Source organism: Lepidochelys olivacea, assembly GCF_965140295.1.
Source record: "Lepidochelys olivacea isolate rLepOli2 genome assembly, chromosome: 14".
In the NCBI taxonomy this organism is placed as follows: Eukaryota; Metazoa; Chordata; order Testudines; family Cheloniidae; genus Lepidochelys; species Lepidochelys olivacea.
In genome coordinates, this window is record NC_140424.1 from 21,903,770 (window position 1) to 21,927,294 (window position 23,525).

General features: G+C 45.3%; 1 protein-coding gene across 2 annotated transcripts in view; it reads right to left on the minus strand.

The window, feature by feature from the left end:
* The window catches only part of TEKT3 (tektin 3), a 33,547-nt gene that overhangs the window by 4,285 nt on the left and 5,737 nt on the right, over positions 1-23,525 (minus strand). Inside the window, exons 1-7 of one of the 2 annotated variants that reach the window (XM_084648218.1) lie at positions 20,493-20,577; positions 14,957-15,564; positions 14,033-14,116; positions 9,645-9,715; positions 8,353-8,496; positions 6,515-6,737; positions 1,357-1,511 (exon numbers count right to left, since the gene is read on the minus strand). In XM_084648218.1, the coding sequence (XP_084504344.1) occupies positions 1,357-1,511; positions 6,515-6,737; positions 8,353-8,496; positions 9,645-9,715; positions 14,033-14,116; positions 14,957-15,535 (1,256 nt within the window). In that variant the 5' untranslated portion in view covers positions 15,536-15,564; positions 20,493-20,577. Of the gene's footprint in view, positions 1-1,356; positions 1,512-6,514; positions 6,738-8,352; positions 8,497-9,644; positions 9,716-14,032; positions 14,117-14,956; positions 15,565-20,492; positions 20,578-23,525 lie in introns of those variants that run through there. The other variant, XM_084648219.1, reaches the window with a different exon arrangement.

Here is a 23,525-nt window from a genome sequence, read left to right on the forward strand (position 1 = left end):
AGGATGCCAAGAGAACAGTCAGGCGAAATAATTTTAGATACAATGACTAAATAGAGTTTACAGTTGTCTTGCAGATCTTTACATTGACTCACTGCAAAGATGCACTATTGTTAGTTATCTCAGCACACCAGCTGTATTGTAATGTACTGGGTGGCGGGTTGGGATGGTCTAGCGTTTAGGGTGTTAGTCTGGGATTTGGGAGACATCACATTCTATTCCCTGCTCTGTCACAGGCTTACTATGTGATCTTGAGCAAGTTACTTAGTTTCTCTGGGACTCTTTTTTACATCTGTACAATAGAGATAACAGCATTTCTCTAACTCACATTGTCAGGCATTTGGGAGGCTCTTTGGTTAAGTCTAAGCAGCACTATTACATGATGGACCAGACTGAGCATGGTCCTTGCACAGATGGACCGACTAAGGGTGTCTTTGTGCACAGAACTCAGGATGGACTCAGCTCTCCTGTGGTAACTGACCAGAGCAGACACTCACTGGAGTACAGTTATATGGAATACAATGCAGTGTGGGGAGCCCTCGCTGCAGGGGTGGTGCAGCCCTGCCCATATCAGATATCTGATAAAGCCACTGAATCAAGACTGGGGGTGAAATTCTGGACCTAGTGAAGTCAAATGGCAAAACTCCCACTGACTTCATCTGAGGTTGCTATTAGGAACTGGGCTGTGGAAGCCAAAAAGCTTTAGCTGGAATATCAGTGAAAAGAGACAGGCTAGGGAGGAAGTGATAGCCAAACCTCCTGCTGAAAGGACAGATCAGGCCCCAGCAGCGCCTTTGGAGACAGACTCCAAAAGGAGGAAGACCCTAGATGCCCTCCCCAGCTCTCCTCTGGGCACTAGACTCCTTTGTAAGAGGAGGTTTAGTTTTCAAAAAAAAAACAGCCAAAACACTTCCACGCGTAAAATACTATTGAAGGCCCTATCCTGTCAAGTACTGAATGTCTTCAGCTAGTGCTGAAGTCAATGGGAGATAAGGATGTTCTGCATCTTAAAAATAGAAACATGGCCGCTCAAGAATCTTCTTTAGTGTCTCTCTTGTAAGGATGGAAACCATTAATGTTCTCCTTTGGAGGTGCAAAGGTTTGCATGAGGTTAGCACCATGCCACACAAACCCTAGGAAATTAGTTCACGTGCAATTGACTTTACTACTAACGTCAGGTTTCAGGTAAGAACATAAAAATTGAGCTGTATTAACTTCTCTTTGTCATCTTGCAAACCTGTGAATGCTCCAGTGCTCTAACAGCCCTGAACATCAGTGGAATGGCTGGTGGCTTGTAACAACCACTGCATGGAATCATGTTGCCTTAAACGAATCAGTAACCCTGAACTCCTGCCTTACCGTAACTGGGGGGAATCCCGGCACAGCTCCATGTTTGGCCGCCGTGTGCGCTCGTCCAGGCGTGTATGGGCCACCTTTAATGGTGGCCCTTTGTCTCTGATAGCTTTTCGAATGGCTGCTATCGTCATCTCTGTTTGGAAGATTTCTTGTAGTGTCTAAGATTAAACAAAACCAGCATATACAAATGAATGTTGCTATTTAGAGAATAGATTTTTGTGTTTTCTCTTTTCCCCTCAAAATTCTATCACGTAGCAGGAGATCCTAAATTTAACAAGCAGCCAACATTATACCCAATACAACCTCTGTCTTTTACACCACAGCTGGCTGACAGGTTTACGTTTTGATCCATATTCACAAGCAAGGAGAAAGAGAGGGAAATGGCTTGCTGGGAGAATAATATTTACAAAGGTGGCATTGATATTGGGCTCTCTCCAATTCCCACTGACGTCACTGGCTCCCCTACTAATGGCCAGAATGGGAGCAAGATCAGATGCACACAAAACTACAGAACTCCTGCCAACAGGGTGAGGATCTTCTTTTTAAGGCTTATCTTTAGAGAAGGAAGCAGCTTCTAGTTCTGACTGTCCTCAGGGCTGGATTAAGGTTACGAGGGGCCTAAGGCTAATGGGAGGAAATGGCCTAAGTATGAATTACATATTGCAAAAAATTATGAAGTCATCAAACATTTCTTTACATACATATTTACATATTATTTATTTATGTAAAATTAACAAGTTTATTCTACTCTCACGACACCCAATTCTTCAAACAGATACTTCTGAATAAGAGGTAGCATGGAGGGTGAGGGTGCTACACTGTCCTTCTCTTAGGTCTCCTTCCTCCTAGGTAGTGGAGTACTCATCTGCATGAGGATGAGCACTGCAACATGCCCATCCTGCCCACCTCTTCCAACCTTGTGCTTCTACCCTAAGCTCTCCACATGGCACAGTGCAAAGCCAAGCCCTACAGGTGTTTCCCCAAGCTATGGACTCTACACATATCCTATCTTACTCTGACTGCAGACTGGGAGGCAGCCAGCTTTTATTATGTAAAAGAAAACCATTCAGGTGTGAAATCCAGTGAAGTAGAGGAAACAGTGGGAAAATTACATTTTAGGTTGTCTTGTTCTGAAAGCTGCCTCCCAGTGTTGCACTGGCTGAGGACAATGAATTACTGTTTTCACACTGAACCCAAATATTATTTGTGGAATGATACCCAGTTTGTATAGTTAATTGCCAGTGATTCACCACATCAGGCCATTCTGTCCCCAAGCTCTTCCACAATTGGAATCATAGAATAGAATCATAGGACTGGAAGGGACCTCGAGAGGTCATTTACTCCAGTCCCCTGCACTCATGGCAGGACTAAGTATTATCTATTCTAGAATGTGTGATCAGCAGCTCTGACAGGAGGTTTTTTAAACAAGAGTTCTGTGTGCACCAGTCCCCTACATCCGATGAAGAGAGCTGTAGCTCATGAAAGCTTATGCTCAAATAAATTTGTTAGTCTCTAAAGTGCCACCAGTACTCCTTTTCTTTTTGCGGATACAGACTAACACGGCCGCTACTCTGAAGCCCCCTACAGTTTGCATTTGTTTGTTTTAAGCTTTCTGTAAGTAAAAGGTAACACCTAGAAGGGATACAGATCTTTAGATGGTTGCCAGCCCAGTCAGAATACTTAGCACTTCTGTACTATGTTGGCTCTTCAAAATCATGGTACAAACATTAAACAAACATAATCTAAAGTTTGAATGACTAGGAGTTGACAAAACAGAGCTATTCCCTGTTGTGTTCTCTGCCCCCCTGAACAAAAAGACTTCACTGAAAATCAGCATCTTAGAAGAACCGTTAAGGATCTTTTTTCCTTAAAATGCTCAGAGTTTAGGGGAGGAAAGTGAGATTCTGCTTATAGCAGGTGTAAAAAAGCAGAAGGGACCAAAATCTATTCTTGTGAGAAAATCTGTTCTCCCTGAAGTCAATAAGACTCCACAGGTGTCACTGTCAGCAGGAATTGGCCTGTGTTCTCATTCCCGTCTCAAATCACATTCCATACCCAACACTTTCCACTTGGGAAGAAGTTAGTTTGAGTTGGGGCAGAAAAATGAAGACTAACTTCAGGTTTATTTAGCTTTAAGTTTTTGGAATGAAACTCAAAAGAAATCAGATGTGAGGTACTTTTATGATGGATTGAGCTGTTAGAGAATCAGCAAATGGACAGAACCTGCCTTTAGCCTATTCAGCCAGTCTTTCTATCATAGCCTGCTAAGAAGTGGATTTAAAATCCTTGAGGGAGAGGGAGGGAGAAACCCACAACATTGTGTGCTGAGCTCCCTCCAGTGCTTTTGCAACCCCTTAAAAGTACAAAGATGCGTTGGCCTGTGGAACTAGGCTGAGCGTGAGGGAAGAACTTGGTTGCCAGTACAGAAATATACATCAAAGAAAAAAATTGGATTTCTTTGATTTTTAGTACAGTTCAATACAATATTGAACACAGTGCATCATACATCTGAAGCCCCTTGATGGAAGGTACTGTAAAAGTTAAAGTGCTGATATCCAGAATGGGATGTTTTGTTTTGTTTTTCCTACAAATGTGTGGGAATTCATTCCTTATACATGGGAGGGACAATAATTCTGGCTGGACAATGCTAGCTCAAACTACACCCATGGCTGGCACAGGTTCCCGTGGTAACTGGATTTTTAGTGTCCAGTCACCAGTATTAACCAGATACCTGGCAGTGTTCCTGCAGCGTAGGGAGACACAGCAGGCTGCCGGCTGAGCTCCTTCCAAGCCACAGGGGGCTGCTTTGCCTTTCCTGCTGGCAGAGGAGTGCTCCATCAGGGCTACAAGAGCAAGCTCGCTCCTCCTCACCCGGCCTGGCCGCACCCCCTGCCTGACCAGTAGGGTCTAAAGAATAGGAGGGCCTACGGCTATATCCTTATTAGCCTAATGGTTAATCCGGCCCTCCTCCATAGTGGAGATGCCAGCGGAAACTAGGTTTTGGAATACAGCAGTAGGTCTACTGGACTCTGGGTGCCTAAGGCTACTTGTTTCTTGTCCACCAGCAGAAACCAAGAAGGACTATAAAAGGATTCTACTCATAGGCGTAGTTTGGCTTCTATATTTGGGGGGAGGAGGGGCAGAGATCCAGTCAAACTAATGGGGCCGCACGAGGGGGGCAAATTCTGTGCCTGCCTGAGGCTTGCAATTGCGGGGCCAATGCCCACCCTATCCCTACCCCAAACTATGCCCATGGTTCTACTGGAGCCTGCTGGACTTCCACTGGCCTGATTTCAAGAACCATTCCAGGGACAAGGATCGTTCAGATGGAGCATGGCAAAATTATACCTCCCATTGCTAGCTAATCTCCCTGTTTCCCAGTGAGCATTCACCACGAGCGAGAGCAGATGATGTCAGTGGGGGGCAGCTTTGGGTTCCCCTGGGAACGCCATAGGGGTTCTGCCATGAAAGGGTACAAAGGCAGCGCACTGAATCCATGCCAGAGGCCCTAGCCATGGTCACACCCCTGCCAGCACCATCACTTTTGGGGCTGTGCTTGTCCTCTGCGGGCTTCCTGGAAGAAGAGAGACTGTGGTGGCATGATGCTGCCTTAATCTCCCATTCAGGGAACTTTATGCCCCTCGGGGCTCCCAGCCAGGTCTTTGATGGCAGAAGTCAGCACAGACGAGTGGTCCCCAAATGTTTTCAGTGGCGCCCCCACCCCCCCCAAACACACCTGGTCCATGTTCACCTGGAGCCGCGGTCGGGGGCTGGGAGCAGGGCGAGAGCCAGGGCCATGGCTGGGGCTTGGGTCGAGGCGGGGCTGGGGCACTCCTTCCCCACACCCCATGGGGGCTGAACCGAGTCCTTCCACCCCATGAACGTTCTTCTGCAACCCCCTGGGGGGGCTGCACCTCAAAGGGGACCAGTGGCATAGACCCTGAGCTGAATGGAGCCATGGGTATTTGGCCACTATTTAGAAAGTCATCCCTGCTGTAACTCCACTGAAGTCCATCACATCACAAGGATGAATTTAGCTCAGTAGACATAATGCTGCTGTCTCTTGGATCTTAAAATGAAGCATTACTAAGATCTCTTGGTGCTGTCATCTTGTCAACGAAAGTTTTATAAGGAGCCCTCTATACAATTAACATTTAAAATTAGCTTTTGCCATGAAAGTGGAATAGCCAGGCTGAAATATGGTCCCATCAACCATCAGAGTTTAGAGCCTGATCCAGCTTTGATTAAGTTCAGTGGAAGACTCCCATTGACTTTAGTAGCCATTGGATCAGGCCCTTCATGAGCATGTTCCTGGAAATAACTTTCCCACATGATCTACCTGTATCAGACAAGATGTCCCTTTACCCTACTCTCAGTTTATTCTCCACTTGATTCAAAACACCAAAAACATCCTTGGTATTCGAAGAAATTTCTGCTGTGAATGTGAAGCACCAATATTAAAGGCAACCCTTTCAGGGGAAGAAGGGGTTCTATGAAATGTTACAAAGGCATCCAGTTGATGGACCTAAGTACAACAATTAGAAAATTTATGAAGCTGTTGGATTGCTGGCTAACTGGGAGAAACAAACAGGTAATTTTATTAGCTAAAAAAATCACAATGACTTTTTCAGCTTCTCAAGAAATGACAAGTACTAACAAACAATTTAACAAATACACACGAAAATGCTACTTCAGACAAAATAGAATGTTCTTCAGTAGTTCTGGTCAAAAATTTCCAAATTTCAAGTTTTCAATGAAATATTTTGTCAAAATTTTGCATTTCAACAAAAAAAAAAAAGGCAACAAATAAATACATTCAACATTTTTGTGAAATGTTTCCCCCCATTTTTTGACCAGCTCTATTGTGAAGTTAAAAAATCTAATCTGTGGCTCCAATTTATAAGCAACAACCTTGAGGAAAACCTAGAAAGTTCAGATTTAGGTTAGATATTAGGAAAACAGCACTGACTATATAGATAGTTAAGCACTGGAACAGGTTACTAGGGAGGTTGTGGAATCCCTATCATCAGTTTTTTTAAAGAACAGGTTAGACTAACACCTGTCAGGGATGGTGTAGGTTTACTTAATTCTCCCTCAACACAGAGGGGATGGTTTAGATGACTTCTTAAAGTCTCTTCCAGCCCTACTGTTCTACGATTACCTTAGCCAGATGTGTCTGGATCTTATTTTTGGCATCCGCTGTCTCAGAGATGCGATTAGTGAACGCGACGTTCCCTCTGTTGAACTGGTTCCACATCTCATTTGCAGTCACAACCAGCAAGTTTTCAATATCATCCCTCAGTTTGGAGGAGGCAGCTCGTTCACTCTGGGAGCGTAGAATATTATCATCTGTAAACTTGGCCCAGGACTCTGGCACAGAGATCCTTGGAAAAACAAAACCAGAGGCATGCAATAGCATAATGTAGCTGAGGCTGACTACAGGCAACTGCATATCCTATTAGGGAGGAAGTTGGATTAAAAAATTATCCTTGCTGGAATCTGTGATCCTGACTCTGACGCAGAAAAATTAGACTATCCAGATACAGTATATTCAATAACACTGATCATTCAGAAAAATATAAAGTCTGCCATATTCATGAAAACAGCTCTGACATGTTATGCAGACTCCATGTACATAGTCTTAAATGGTGACTTTTGGATCATGTTAAAGATTTTAATAAAACCACGTCTTTCTAAACAGTTTGAGTATGTTCAAGCTTCAGGGGACAAAAGTTATAATTAACTCACTCCAGCCGGTAAGATTTATAGCAACGTCACACTGAATAAATAGTACATGTAGTTCGTCCTAGTCATATCTATTTATTCAGAGTGAAATCCATCCCTGTACAAAGGGCCAGAACAAGGCTGATGCAACCCTTAATCCCAGGTAAGGCCCATTTCAGACATGCCAGCCTGCTGCACATCTCATCCACCTTCTGTGAATTTGATCAGCTTTGGGCTTCATTCATTTTCGTCGTTATTCTGTTGCACATCCAAATTCCTCTGGCCCCAGTAGGGAGGTAATTAATCAACATTTAAAGATTAAAAAAATCTATTCCAGCCCACGAAGTACATGTGTGCAAGTGAACATTAAATGTACTCCTTTAGCCCTCCACCAGCTATGGTACAACCACCCACGTACTGATTTATATCCTCATTCATTCACTGCAGGGCCAAGGTTGACTAATGAAGAGCAGAACTGTATCTCAAGATCAATGCTCTTCCTTTCACTTCGTTCCCATTTTGTTTATATTATGCCCATTACCAGGTCTTCTTTGAGCAGCAATCAAAACCAACAGTCGTTGTCTAAGTGAAGGTTGCAATTCAGATTTAGTGTGCTATAGATCAATGCTGACTTATATAGATATAAAATATATATAAAAATATTTGAAAAATAAATGTGAAGTTTAACAACTACATCACAGACCAATAGCTAATACATGCATGTTAAACCCAACAACGTCACTTTAAATTAAGGCTGAGATTTTTTCAAAGCCGCCCAAGGGATTTGGATGCAGAATCACAATTTTACTTAGTTGAGTTTCTAAATCACTTAGGCAGCTTTGGTATTCTCAGCCTGAGTGTCTCAAATTATGCTTTAGATGAACTTTACTCTTCCTTTCTTCTTCTGTCTGCTGCCTCCGTTCTACCTCTCCCGTGCTCAAACTCGCAATCTCCCTCCTTTATCATACAGGAAGACTTATATCCTGCCCACACTGTAATCTTTTGGTTACAGTACACTCAACAGAGTCATTATACACTTAACAGACTGTACAGTTTCCATTGATTGTTAAAACATGTGCGCTAAAATGACACATGGCTGTGGTCTGTGTGTATTGGGGGAGGGCACGTAGCAGCCCATAATAAAGGGAAAGCTGACCTCTCCTGAGAGAACCATCTCCGTAGTTTCGGCCAAAGGTCTGGATCATGCAGGTAGAACTTTTTCTATCCAGTCCCGTGTCCCAAAGAGCTTGAACATAATTCTCAAGATGTACTTACGTTGCATCAACCCGCTCCACTCCTCTGTAGTAACTGATGCCATCAGAAGTGTTCCTTAGATGGTGACACTTGTCATCGATACGGTGAGCTGTTTGCTTATCACTGAGGTCTTTCTCCAGCTCGTGCTGGGCTGCCCTGTCGGATCTGTAACATCAGAAAAACCATTATTGCAGAGTAAATAAAAATGAGCATAACAGACCACATCTCCAGCTCTGGGCAGTCCCCTTCTGCACTACTCGAACTAGGCAAAGGGGACTTAAAGCTGCTCTAATGGGTCCGAGAGATGATGAGGGGGCAGAGCTGATGTAACAGACGCTAATGGACAAATCCATGGAGTAGCCCTGCAAGTACTTAACACCAGAGGCCAGTTCAATTCCCAGCTAGCCCAAGAACTGGGGAGAAACAGAAGAGCGGTTCAGAGGTACCTTTACTTATCCCATCATCCCACCTGATGTCAAGCACAAGATTGCTAGTATTTACTTAGCATAGGAATATAAATTCAAAAGAAATGGGAAGAGTTTACTATTTCTGAATGACCCGAACAGGAAGAACATGCCTGTGAGAAGGGGATATAATGACACCTTCCACTTTTGTAGCACCTTTCATCTGCTCATCTCTAAGCACCATACAAACATGGATCAATTCAAGCCACAAGAGACCCCTGTGAGCGAGATAAGTGCTATCCCTATCTTCAGGTGAGGAAAATGAGGCATAAGATCACATAGCACCTCAGCGGTAGAGCAAGGAGTAAGAATCAAGTCTCTTGACTCCTAGTAAAGTTCTGTAATCGTTAGATGATGATACTTCCTGTAATAAATGTATGTATGTAATAAATGAAGGAATGATCTGGTAGCTTCAAAATATCCCTGGCCTGTTTCATGTATCCCTTTAGAAGGGCATTTCAGGCCAGATGGTCTAAAGATCACAGCTTCCATTTACGCACCAAAACAAATGGCCAGATTTCCCAGAGAGCTCAGCACTTTGGGTGAATGAGCTCTTTTGGAAACCTTGCCCTAGGTCCACAGCAAATATTTCTTACCCATGGTGGAGTATCTCTCTAAGTGAAGCTACTCTTATTAAAAAACAACACTGCATCATACCCTTTGGGTCTACACCAACTTGTTCAACAATTAGATCAAATTTAAACAAGAGCTGAGCAATTGTTAAGTGTGCGAGACATTTCTCCCCCATAACCTGTATTTTTTGAGGGGGGAGCGGATTTGCTGAGGTATTTACATTAGAAATTAGAATATAATGCTACTAAGAAAAGTTGAGGTGAAACTCTTCCTTACGCAAGCTGGGCTATCGCCTTATCCAGGTGGCGTTTCATCCTCTCCTGACACGACTTGATGACGTCAACTTCCTGGTCAATTGACAAAAATCAAAATTCCATCAATGTCCTTGCTTATGAATTCAGGTAACCCTCATGCTCCTATGTGGCCTCTTTGAACTCAAGGTTTAGACATGCAGCAGTAACCCTGTGCTGTGTGTCTGCTACTCCTTACTTCCCAAGTGAGCATGCAGGAAGTGTGGAAGGAGTAAGCAAAGCCTTGGCTTCATCCCTCCCACACACTGTGCAGTGCAGCTGAGCCAGCACAATAGATGCGCAGTGATGAGGAAGTAACTTTAGTCCTGTTCTTGGCTCTGCCCTGACTTGCGGCGTGAATTTAGGCAGTCACTGCTTGGGCCCAGTAAGAAATTCCTGCCCCGCTGGAGCAAGCTGGGTGCAGGGAGGAGCAATTGCATCCTTGGGCGGCTCCTGGTATGGGGCAGCTATGCACTGCCCCTGATCCAGGTCAGGTTGTTGTTCACAGTCAAGCCCGACATGAAATGTCTTTGTTCACACACAATGAAATACACACTCTGCATGGATATAGCACCTTCCAGCTGAGGATCTTAAAGGACTTTGCAGATGTTCCTTATGCATGTGGATTGTGGCTAGTCTTTATATGATAGGTAAGGTGTGGGAAGGTGCCCCCCCCACATACTTGGGGGGCCTGCATAAGGGCTACTACTAAGTTACCCCCAGTCAGGGGACAATTCACTGATAAGGGGGTAGAAAAGTGCAGAGAGGGGCAGGGAACAGATGGAACCATGGCTCCATCCCCCACTGTGTACAGGCCAATATATTGCACTCCTCATGGGGTATTGCAGTTACCCCCACCAGCATAACTGAGGAACTCTGACCAGTATCAGACTCCTGGTGGGCTTGTCTTCATTACAGTTGTGTTAAAACATGACCATGAGGAGTCAGACTAGCTAATATGATGCTGAGCACAGCTTTGCAGTCAGTGTTGACAAGCTACACTCAGCATCCTGCCCACTAGTCTGGAGTATACCCTAATGAAGGCAAGGCCTAGACAGAATGTCACCCAATGCTTCCCCTTTTAATTTACATGAGTTTACTCAGGCCAACCGTTCATCTGATCACCCTCTACACACTGGGGTTTGAATTTCACATTAGTCCCATGGATTTCCAACCACTGTACCCTACTTGCTGTCTTTGGCAACTGATCTAATTTTCATCATTGTACTTGGGAGCAAGGCATTTATTATGTACCTCCCTACCACATGGCAGGGATGGCTAATTCTACGATGACAGAAGCACGCTCCCATGTTTCCAGCTGAACATGCCACAATGATACACGGCTATTCATAGTTTGAAATCAGAAAGGTATTTTCTTTGAAGTCACAAGCCACTTGGTCACTTGTTCCTCAGTGAATGTCAACTTATATAGGCAAATAATACACAGACATACTCAGGGCTGGCTCCAGCATTTTTGCTGCCCCAAGGGGCAAAAAAACCCAAAAAACTTGCCGCTGAACGGGGAGGCGGAATCCTGCCCTCCGAACACGAAAGCAGAGTGATGGTGCGGCCGCCGACCGAAGAAGAGTTGTGTCCCTGCCACCAAATTGCTGCCGAGTGCGAAACGCATTGTGACAGAGGGGCCACCGAATTCCCGCCGCCGCGGGCGGATTGCCTCCCCAAAGCCTGACGTCCTGCCGCCCCTTTACATTTGCTGCCCCAGGCACCTGCTTGGTTCGCTGGTGCCTGGAGTCGCCCCTGGACATACTGTATCTGGGGAATGCCTTCATCATAAGGAAACAACACATTCTTAACAGAGAGAATCACATTGAAAATGTAACCACTGAATAGCTGTGTCCCCTTATAGTGCATTGGAATTGGGAAGTAGCTCTTTAAATAGTTTGTGACACTTTTAGTGGTGCTCTCTGTGTTTCAGAAGCCGCCAGCACCCTGCCAGAGCAGCAGTGTATGTGTACTGCTAGGCTTTGTATGTTGATGGATGTTTATTAAACATAATTATGTGCACCCCACTGGGTTCCTTTATATTATATTTGTGGTGTAAAAATCAAACGACAACAATTGCAATGAAGGTGGAATCCTAATCCAAAAGTTCAGTGAAATAGGGAGCGATTGCAGAGGCCTCATGAAACTGAAACTGCAGCCTCAGGTACTGCGAGTGAACTGCTCATTGAGAGAATTTTTTTTCACATGAGTCAGGTCCCCAAAAGTCATGAGCTTGTATTAAAAGAAATCGAGATTCAGTTCTTTTTATTATTATCTTCTGGGTTCTGAGGCTTGAGATGCACAGTTGGCTCATGTTTTCCAGCTTCATTACCATGAGGGCTCAGAACTTGTTCTGAAAAACGATGAAATTTTAGATTCAAACCTAATCACCTGCCTCTAGGTGCTGGGTCTTTCAGAAACATAGCAAATATTGTGAGCCTCCTGCAAAATCACAAGAGTTGGCAACAAAGGCCGCTCTTCTCCTTTCACCGAGTTAAAGGCAATTGCATAAGTTAGAAAGAATTTCCATTATTTGTATTGCAGTAGCACCTAGGAGCCCTAGTACAGGACCCCATTGTGCTAGGTGCTGTACAAACACTGAACAACAAGATGGTTCCTGCCCCAAGGGGTTTACAATCTAAGTATAAGCCAGGAGAGACAGACATCTCTCTCTAATATCTTAGGACTGACATGGCTACAACTACACTACATTGGACCTCCTACAGTATGTCATGGTGCAGCTACCTCAAGTGTCTCTCCAGAAGCCGATTACCCACTTTTCCTGTGACAGACAGACCGACCTTCTCTTCTTGCTGGGTCCTGGCCTCCTGTGAGCTTCTTTATTTAATGGACAGTGGGGAACAAATGCGCAAGCTTTCTAAAGAAGTTCCACTTGCAGGTAGAGACCAGCCCTGGAAGATTTCAACCCCAAAGATGAAAGTCTTTGAGTACTAGAGCAAGTGGGTTGCAACAGGAACTAATCTGCAACCTTGACTACAGCAGTTCTTAGTGGAGTACCTTCTACCCTCCTTATCAGACTGATAGTTAGAGTTTCATCTTTATGATGTATTTAGTCTCTGTTCTGTTATCTGAAGGAAAATGTCTTGTATAACTGACTAGGTATGTTAAATGTAATATTATGAGTGGGTGGGGGCCAACATAAAGAAGCCTTGTCATCCAGCCTCATCAGATATCTGAATTAAAATGGTTGGTTAAATGTTTTGGTGACTCAGTGTTAGCGCTGAAGGTGCTCACAAATTGTACAACAGGATGGATGGACGGATAGAGGGGTGTGTAAGAAGAGAGATAGGATAGAGCAAGCCTGATCTAAAGCCTACTGCAGTTGCAGCCAATGTGAGTTGATTGATTTTAGTTAGTATGTTTTATGCTTTGCTTAACAGGTAGTTAGTGCTGCTGGATCAGCCCCTCCCACGATAAAACCTTCAGGAAAGGAGCTGTCCTATGGTCGTTTGTGCTGGAATGCGCCTTGATGCCTGTCCCGAAACCGGGAAGATCCCCAGCACTCTGTGGGAGGTCAGACTATCCACATAGAGGCTCCATTCCTCAAAGCTGGCACTGCACTGCCAGTTGCTCCTTGCCTTGCTAGTACAGCCACATTACCAGAGATTCTCTCTGGAAGTGGCTGGCCCCACACGGCCCCTTAAAGGAGGATCATTATCAAGGAATGGGCCTCAGGCTGAATCCTCTTTCCTTACATCCAGAGGTGAAAGTAAGCTGGCACCGTACGGTATGGCATACCGGCAAGAGCCAGTACACAGCTGACCATACCTGCAGGGGGCAGCTTCCCCAGGCCGGTGATTTAAAAGAGCTCTGGCCCCTGAAATTGCCGCCAGAGCCCCGCTGCTGGAGCCCTGGGGTAGTGGCGGCAGCAGGGAACCCCAGGGCTCCAGCATTGATATAAAGGCCCCGGATATTTAAAGGCCCTGCCTCTTCCGGTTGAGGCACCACCCCTTCTGGTTGAGCCCCGCCCCACTCAGGACCCCGGCCCTGTGTACCGGTAAGTCCCTTAAGTTACTTTCACCCCTTCTTACATCAGCTCTGCACAGAGCTGATGTGTTTCCCAGCCCAGCCCCTGACTGGATCTCCTCCGTGGAGTTGGAGGAAAGGGTAGATGGTGCTGCAGAGGCAGCTGAACCCCACCATTCCATATGGGAAGGCCGATGACTGCATGGAGCGGGTCCCCTCCATGAGTGGATCTTGGGGACAAGATCTGGACCTAGTAAGTATAAGGAGAAATTATGAAGACATTGGTCATGTGTTAAAGTACAACACTGGGTACTGTTGGTCAGCACGGAGCTGTCTTTGCAGTTAAGTGCCCCATTCCCTAGTTAGGCTGTTACAAAAACTTACTGTCAACAGCTGTTTTTCCACATCATCATGGACTAGGTCGATTCCCATCCTCTTCTCTCGATGAAGTAAGCACTCTTGGGCTACCTGTTTGGTAAATAAATATAGCTGTCAACTATAAGATGACCAATAAAGTTACACCAGAGAGCTCTGGAAAAGTTCCAATTGCTTAACGTTCATGCTGTTCAAAGCTAGATGTTTATCACACTGCAATATTCAGTAGTGGCAGTAAATCTTTGCACTTAGAATGGGAATTTTTCCTTTGGAACATATCTTCTCTGGGGTGTCATGAGAAAATGTCATATGTGGAGAAGGGTCATCTTTTAAGACATGCAAGCCATGCCAATACAAAAGTACCTATTTGCCATATGCTGGTGTGTTACTGATAATAAACAGCCAAGCTAAAATATCCAAGTGATCAAAACATAAAGGAGCACATACATCCTTTTTCAGAGTAGCAGCCGTGTTAGTCTGTATTCGCAAAAAGAAAAGGAGGACTTGTGGCACCTTAGAGACTAACCAATTTATTTGAGCATAAGCTTTCGTGAGCTACAGCTCACTTCATCGGATGCATTCAGTGGAAAATACAGTGTAGCACCAGTTGAACTCAGAGATGAATTTAGACTGATCTGAGCCTTGCAATAAAACATGGTAAATTGTGACCTTAATTAGGATTTTTGATGTAGCGCATGAGAAAATATTTAGTTAAGTAAATACTGTTCCTAAGTGCTCAACAGGCATTGGACAGGAAATGTATCAGATGTCAAGGGCTTTGTTTATCTCCAGCTTGGCTAAGGGCCTCTTAATAAAAGACATTCAGCCATAATGGAGCTCAAATGAAACTTAATTAGACATTTGAATGGCTGCAGATGGGGAACTGATAGGCTATAATACATCACAGCATTTATCAATGAAACTGATATTTACCTGGAGGGGACCTTCTGTTTCAGCCAAGGCCCTTTCCAATCGTTTCTTCATGTCTGTAAGAGCATTGGTCTCCCCAATCATCTCATCTATCTCGTGATTGAGCTCTGATTTCCAAAATGCTATATCATTGACCCGTTCTCCCAGATTTTTGGTAGTGTCTGTTTGGGTTTTTCTTGTTTGCTGATCTTTGTCCTGGATCATGCGGGATGTGTCCACTCTTAGCCTCTCTGCGCTGTGCCGGGATGTCTCTGACTCTTTGTAATTGGTCAGGTTGGATCTGTACCAGTCATCAGGGGTATACCTAGTGAAAAGCGCTGTTCTATTGGAAACAAAGGGAAGCATCTTGCTTTGGGTTAGCCCTTGGGAGCTTTTGGAGAAGGGAGCCAAAGTAGGAGTGATGGCTGCTACTTTATAATAAGTGCTAGGTCGCCATGGAAGGCTCAAGCTATGGGTCAAAGAGTAGTGAGGGAAACGGTTCTTATAGCTCGAAGCCATGGTGCTGATAGCTGGTAGGAAGTTAGTTGGTGTTGGTCTTGGGTGGGCATAAGTTGCCGTTAAAGTAGAGCCTACAAGCTCCATGATGGAAAACTGCTATTCGCTTTTACTTCCTGCATAAAACAAACACAAAAAGACAACAGAGAATCATCTCATTTAGCAAAGTCCCACTTAGACGTAACAACACCTCTTCCATAAACACATGCAACTCATAATAAAAACACTAACGTGTACAATAGTTGAGTATCAAAAAGACAGGCCTAAAACTCTCGAAAGCAAAGCCCTATCTCACAGTGCTCCATATATTTGGATACAAGAGGATTGAAATTTCCTAGGCCTGGTCTACAGCAAAAAGTTAGCTTGAACCAGCTACGCCACTCAGGGGTGTGAAAAATCCACCCCCCTGAGTGATGTAGTTAAGCCAACTTAACCCCCAGTGTAGATAGTACTAGGTCAGGAGAAGAATTCTTCCATCAGCCTAGCTATCACCTCTTCAGGAAGTGGATTACCTACACTGATAAGAGAACTGCTTCCACTGGCCTGGGTAGTGTTTACACTGAAGCGCTGCAGCAACACAGCATCTGAAGTGTAGACAAGTATTTAGTTATTGCTCAGTGTCTCTTATTGAATTGAAGCAAAGGCCATATTGTGCCATGACTTTTTAAGCAGAACACCGTACTGAGGAGAATAGAAAGTTCGGTTTAAAAATGATGGCATTACACACTCCCAAATCTTTACTACTGTCCATAATGCAGAGCTAACGGAAGTGCAGAAGCAAGAGCTGTATTTCATTCTACCTCATTTATCATCAATAGGTCCTGATTCTGCAAACCCTTACATATTATTATTGCCCTGGTATCTAGGAGCCGCAGTCATGGGACCAGGACCCGTTGTGCTGGGAGTTGTACAAAACACAGAACAAAAGGACAGTCCCATCCCCAAAAAACTTACAATTTAATTATAAGAGAGGAGACAACTGGAGGATACAGATACAGATTGGGGAGCCAAGGAAACAATGTGTTTTATTTTACTTATCTGAGTAACCCCATTAAAATCAATAGGGCTACTCAGATACTTTAAATTAAGCATGCACCTAAGTGTTTGCAGGATTGGGGCCACAGGGACAAACCCACACATTTGGTTTTCAGTAGAAGCAGTCTTTTCCTCATATCTGCCCAGGGTGTACAGGGCAGAAACTGCACGTAACTCCTAGTTCCAACATCTGCAATAATGAGCAACAATATACCAAGCGGAAAGAACATAAGCTCCACTTTCAGAACCTAAATGCAGTGTTGCTAAGGTGGAGCAAGGTAAGCAAACATCTTTTTTTGACTTGCAAGGAGAGAAAATTTGATGTCAAAGTCACCAACGTAGAATAAATATTCTTGAAAAGAGAAAAAAGAATAATTACCTGAAGGTCAGCCTTTTCACTCTTAACCATTGTTACACTTCAAAAGTCATTTGAATAAACTTTCCCTCACTGTCACCCTGGAGTGAATGACCCCACAAGAGGATTTTCCGGGAGCCGGGGGCGGGGGGGGGGGGAGAGGGGGAATTTTGTTTCAAGTAACTGCATACTGTACTGTGTTTACTATTGTTCTTTTCACTTTGAGGTCATTAGCTAATTGTGTGTCAGTAATACAATACTCATGGCACTCAAAAGGTAAATATTTACTTGTATACAATACCCATAATCCATTCACAAACACACTGAGGGGTATGTTGTGCTGATAGGGAATTCCCTTATGGTTACAAGAGTTGATTGCTGGTTTAAATAAAAGGGATTTTTGGCTGCCCTAGAAAGATAGTAGCAGCTCCTGTAGTTGGAGCAACGGTCTGCAGGCAGATGATGGACAATACCGTCGACAAAGCTACAGTATTCGTAGAAATTCAAGACAGAAAATGTGTTCTCCAAAATTTGTTCCTTACAGTTAAATAAAAACCCTTCACATATTAAACCTGTTCCAATATTCATATTGTACAAACATCAATACGTTTATTTTTTGATGTATTTGTATTGGGTAACTCCTAGGAGCCCTGTAACGGCCCCTTGTGGGAGGTGCTGTGCAAACACGGAACAGACCGACAGTCACTGTCCTAAGGGATTGATAATCTAAGGGTACGTCTTCACTACAGCTGCTACAGAGGCACAGCTACAGTGCTGCAGCTACGCCACTGCAGTGCCGCGGCATAGACACTTCCTACAGCAACAGAAGGCGGCAGCTAGGTTGATGGAAGAATCCTTCTTTTGACCTAGCTGTGTCTACACGGGGGTAGGTCAACCTAACCATGCTGCTCAACATGCACCATTTTTCACAAGCCTGAACAACATGGCTAAGTCAATCTCATTTGTAGGAGTATGCCAGGCCTAAACAGTAAAGGTCCTGATTCAGGAAAGGGTCCCTGCTCAGGAATGGTGCTTAGCCTGAAGCATGCACTGAAGTCCTATTGAAGTCAATGGGACTTAAGCACTTACTTCATGTTAAGCATGTGCTTAAGTGCTTTCCTGAACAGGGATAGATATAAGCACCTGCTGAGGTGTTTTTCTGAGTCAGGACCAAAGAGGAAAAGAGACGTGATGTAGCTGTATTTTCATTCTAATGATCCTGCACTGATACAATGCCTATTATCCACATGGATCCTAAGCCACTGTATAAAGTGAATAGACCTATGTGCAAGCCACACACACACACACACACACACACTACACAGATCTACCCACCAATGAAGTGGAGTCATCTCTAGGGAGTGAAGATTAGTAGCTATTTAACAATGCACCACAATGGAGGGTTTGTCCACATGGGGAAATGACTTTATTCCTTAAAAAGTGGAGTCATACCAGAATAATGTCACTTCTATTTCAGAATAGAGTGTCCAGACAGGGAGTTATACTGGCATAGCTATAGCAGTATAATTGTTCCACTACACCTACGCTGGCCAATTTCCCCATGAGAGAGACTGGTTTATATTTAAAGTTCTAAACCTCTGTGGAGGGAGGGTTTCTTGAGTTTTAGTCACCTCAGCAACAACAGAAGAAAACCTGTTCCTTCCCAGGAGCAAAACCAATAAATCCTGATAATTTATAACTGACATTCCTAGAAGGGACTAGAAAGGAGACACACAACATGCTTGAAGCAGCAGACTAAGAAAAATATAATGTCTTAATATATTTAGCAAATGACAATGCACATCAGAAAAAAAAATATAGAGGAGTGCAGGGGTCAAAATAGGGGCCACTGAGTGCCACAAAATAGATAGCTTACAGACCTGATTCCGATCCAACATACACTATTGTACATCAGGAGTACCACCATTGAATTCACTGGACCAGACCCTCTGCTAGCCCTTTGATTTCAATGGAGCTATGATGATTTTAAACCAGCTGAGGATCTGGCCAAGTGGAATTATGCAGATGTAAAAAGTGTGAGATCAGAATCAGGCAACATGGAAGGAAAGACACATGAAAGTCTAGGCTGCTGCTATACTAACCAATAATAAACATCTATAACTCATCTTTGGGGTGCTCAAACAAATGTTGCTTTAGCAGAGCAAAGTATTATTATTACTAATGAATGATTCCTAATATAAATGATATGGAACATAATACTGCAAATGATCATGCCAACCAATGAAAACTAGTGAGGTCATGGAAGGAGAAAAGGACATTCTCTGAGGCCAGGAAACTATTAAACTTCAGAGTTGGGAACAGAACATTTGGGCTGGAAGAGGAAGGCAAGAAGCCACATGCAGGTCTGGAAACTGCTATAGATCCAGGAAATGCTGTACATGTTTTCAAATGTCTGGAAAGAACGACTAGGTGACCTACTAAGTCTTTTCCATCTGTAGCTTCTATGAGAGTGCTTTGACGTGCTCAGTGAACAGTGCTTGAGAAGTGTGAAGTGTTATTAATAGCAATAATAAATAGCAGGTAACTTAGCAAATGCTAATACAAACCACAGAAAAAGAGAGAGATGAGTAAGAGGAGGTACATGAGATGAGTACGTTCCCTGCATCTGTGAAATGATTAAACTTAAGTGCCCACCCCTTTCGGCTGCCTTGGTGTGTGGATGCTCAACCTAAGACCTCTAGCACCTGATCTCCGGAGATGCTGCTGAGTTGAGATCAACAGAAGCTGTGGGTGCTCAGTATCTCTGAAGATTCAGTACCAAAGTGTCTCAACCTGGAAACCCCAAATTAGCAAAAACTTTTCAAAATGTGGCCCTTTGAGCTGGCTGTTTTGGCAGGGCTAGGATTAAATTCCATGGCCAAATCCCACTAATCAATTATTGCCATTGTGTTGTCCCCCTAATATGGATTCTCCCTGTCCCCACTGCACATATTTAGACCTTGGAAACAAATAGTTTTGGAGTCTGGAGGACAATTTCTATGGCTTTCCTCTCCTAATAAATGCTTGTCCTTCCCCTGCTGACACACACATTTAGAGAGAGGGGAAAGAGATGGTTTGGGGAATGAAGAAAGCTATGTTGCCCTGGCTCCCCTACTAAAAGTAAATTCCTTCCCACATCCCTGTACAACCCACTCCCTAAAACTACTAACCCATCTACCCCCCCCACACACGCACAAAGGTAAATGGCTGCACCCCGTCAGCCCTCCAAACACGTACATGGGGTGCACAGTACTTTCTTGGGTTGGGGGGATGTTTCCCTGGATTCCACTCCCACCATTAGCTTGTCTATAGGACCATAACAGTATCTCCTTGTCCCCCACTTCACACACACAGATTTCGTTCTGGGGAAGGGAGATTTTGGGGGAGTGGCCAATCTAAATTCCCCTGATTCCCTCCCCACTACATTATTGCCTCCCCTTCCCTATCCCCCTTGAAGCTCATGCAGGCTGGGCAGTGACACGGGGGGGTTGGGTTCCTGCCCCCTGTGCTGCCCTGGTGCGTGGTGGGTCCCTTTCTGTTTGTAGGTCCCCAGCAGCCCCTGCCAGGTGCTCCCTCCTCACTGTCTTCCCAAGCCCCCTTGCAGCCACTGGCTAGGGGGGCTCCTGGATGGCAGTGGGAGGTGCAGACACTCACCTGGCTGCTGCTGAAGAGGGAGGGAGCCTTCTGCATCCACAGGCTGCTTGCAGCTCACTCAGTGCTCAGAGCATCTCCCTCCCTCCCTCCCCCAGCTTCTATGCCCACCCCCTTCTTTGTGACACACACCAACCCAGCCCCACCCATTGGCCAAGAGGGGAGGGAGCGCGGAGGGGGGAGCGTTGCTAAGGACTCACAAGATGCTTAGTAACCGAATTCTCTTCAGGAGGCCTGGCTGGCCTGGGGATCTCCTTGAACTTGGGGCTGGGGAGCTAGTGGGAGCACCAGGGAGCATCACTGTACAGCCCTGGCAAGACACCTCGTCCTTCCTTGTTATCAGTGTAGCTAGCATTTGAACAAAACAGTCACAGTTCTTAAAAGCACTCATTAAAAATCCTGCTGAAACCACTTACAAGCAAAACACAGCCACAGCATAACCTTGGGGCAGGTCCTTGCTAACTTCTATTTTTCCATCTTACCTCTGACTTCTGCTCACACCAAAAAGCTCATTTCCCATACTTCACTACACTTAAGCTAACTTCAGGTCAAAGCCTAATTTAATTTCTATTTAACATAGTCTATAGCAGGGGCGGGCAAACTTTTTGGACTAAGGGCCGCATTAGGTTTTGGAAATTATATGGAGGGCTGGTTAGGGAAGGGGGTCGTGGCCCGTGGCCCACCTCCTATCCGTCCCCCCCTCTAGGACTCCTGCCCCATCCAACCCCCCCATTCCTTGATGGCCCCCCCCGGGACCCCTGCCCCAGCCAACCACCCTTGCTCCCTGACCCCCACCCCTAACTGCCCCCCTCCGCCCATCCAACCCCTCCTCTCATTCCTGACTGCCCCCCCCGGGACCCCTGCCCCAGCCAACCACCCCTTCTCCCTGACTGCCCCTGGACCCCTCGCCCCTAACTGACACCTGCCCCTAACTTCCCACCCCCCCCCCCCATCCAACCCCTTCTCTCCTTCCTGACTGCCCCTCCGGGGCCCCTGCCCCATCCACCCCCCCTGCTCCCTGACCATCCCCCACTGCCCCATCCCACCCCCCTCTCATTCCTGACTGCCCCCCACCCGGGGCCCCTGCCCCATCCAACCCCCTGCTCCTTGACCACCCCCCACCACCCCATCCCACCCTTCCTCTCATTCCTGACTGCCCCCTCCAACCACCCCTTCTCCCTGTCCCCTGACTGCCCCCTGCCACTCCATCCAACCTCCCCTCCTTCCTGACTGCCCCCCCCGGGACCCCTGCCCCCATTCAACCATCTGTTCCTGCCCCAACCCTTATCCCCACCCTCACCCTCTGACCACCACCCCCGGACACCCCCCCAGCCCCGCTCTCTGCCCCCTAACCGTGCTGTCTGGAGTGCTGGTGGTGCGACAACCGCGCCGCCCGGCTGGAGCCGGGCCACCCCACCGCCACCACCGCGCAGCACAGAGACCGGGTCAGCGGTGCACCGGCGGCAGAACGAGGTGAGGCTGTCAGGGAGAGGGGACAGCAGGGGAGGGGCCAGGAGCAAGCCTCCCGGGGCAGGAGGGTCCCGCAGGCCGGATGTGGCCCCCGAGCCATAGTTTGCCCACCTCTGGTCTATACGCTACAGCAGGGAGGAGGAATTGGATTTATTTTAGTTTATTGCTTCAGGTAAACTATTTGCACTCTGATGGGGAATGCGGATGAATGTCAGATTAAATGATTGTTTGCAGTGTTGTTGTAGCCATGTTGGTCCCAGGATATTAGAGAGACAAGGAGGGTGATGTAATATCTTTTATTGGACCAACTTCTATTGGTGACAAGCTTTTGAGCTACACAGAGCTCTTCTGCAGGTCTAGGAAAAATATTCAGGCTGTCACAACTAAGTGCAAAGTGGAACAATAACAGCTATGTGGGTGAAACAGGACAAACACTATCCTCTCAAATTAATTCACACCGAAAAATGATAAAATACAAAAACCATCATATCACCTGTGGGTGAACACTTTTCACAAAACAATCACTCCATATCTGTCCTCTAAGTCTTCATCCTGCACAACAGCATCAAAAGACAAGCCTGGGAGCTTAAAATTCTTAACTTTGCTAAAACTAAAATCATGGTCTTAATAAAGACACTGGATATATGGATTATTACCACAATCTACTAACCCCCCCTCTTTTGTTTTGGAGAGGTGTTAACGGGCCACTTCACCTTGAATTGGCTCTGAGAATACGTGTTGACTAGACTACTTATGCTAAACAGTCTGTTCCACCTTGTATTTAGTTGTGACACACCATCTGAGTGTTTTCCCCAGACCTGAAGGAGAGCTCTGTGTAGCCTGAAAACCTGTCTCTCTCACCAACAGAAGTTGGGCCAGTAAAACATATTACTTCACCCACCTTGTCTCTCCATTTAAATGGTTGATTTATTCAGCTCATTTCTTCTTTTTTTCTGTTTTCCAGTTTTCTCTGATTTTGCACATATTGATCACAGCTACACACCCGATGCACATGCATACATCTTTCAAACCTCCACACTCATATAGTCATACATCTATCACACCTTGTGCATGCACGGAGCTTGCCTACACAAGAAATGTACACAAGTGTCGCTTAAGGTGTGATATTAAACCAGTTTAGTCAAGCAGGTGCAAAAGGCTGTGTGGACACTTACTTCAGTTTAAATCAGGCTTATTTCAGTTTAACTGAATTAGGAATCAATTTAGGCTAAATTGAAATAAGAGTGTCTGCATAGAGGTTTGCACCCATTTAACTAAACTAGATTAAAAACCAATTTAATTTAAACTAGTGCGATTTTTGCATGTAGACAAGGGCTTGTTCCACACTACAAAGTTAGGTCCACATAAAGCAGCTTGTGTCAAACTATGTCAGCGTCTACACTACAGCCTTACTCCCTCCAATGTAAGTGTCCTACTACACCAACATAATAACCACCTCCATGAGAGGCATAGGGCTTATGTTAGTGTAGTAAGAGCAGTGGTTCTGAACCTATTTATCATTGTGGGCGGCAGGTTGACAACCACAGTGCCCCCCACCGACTGAAA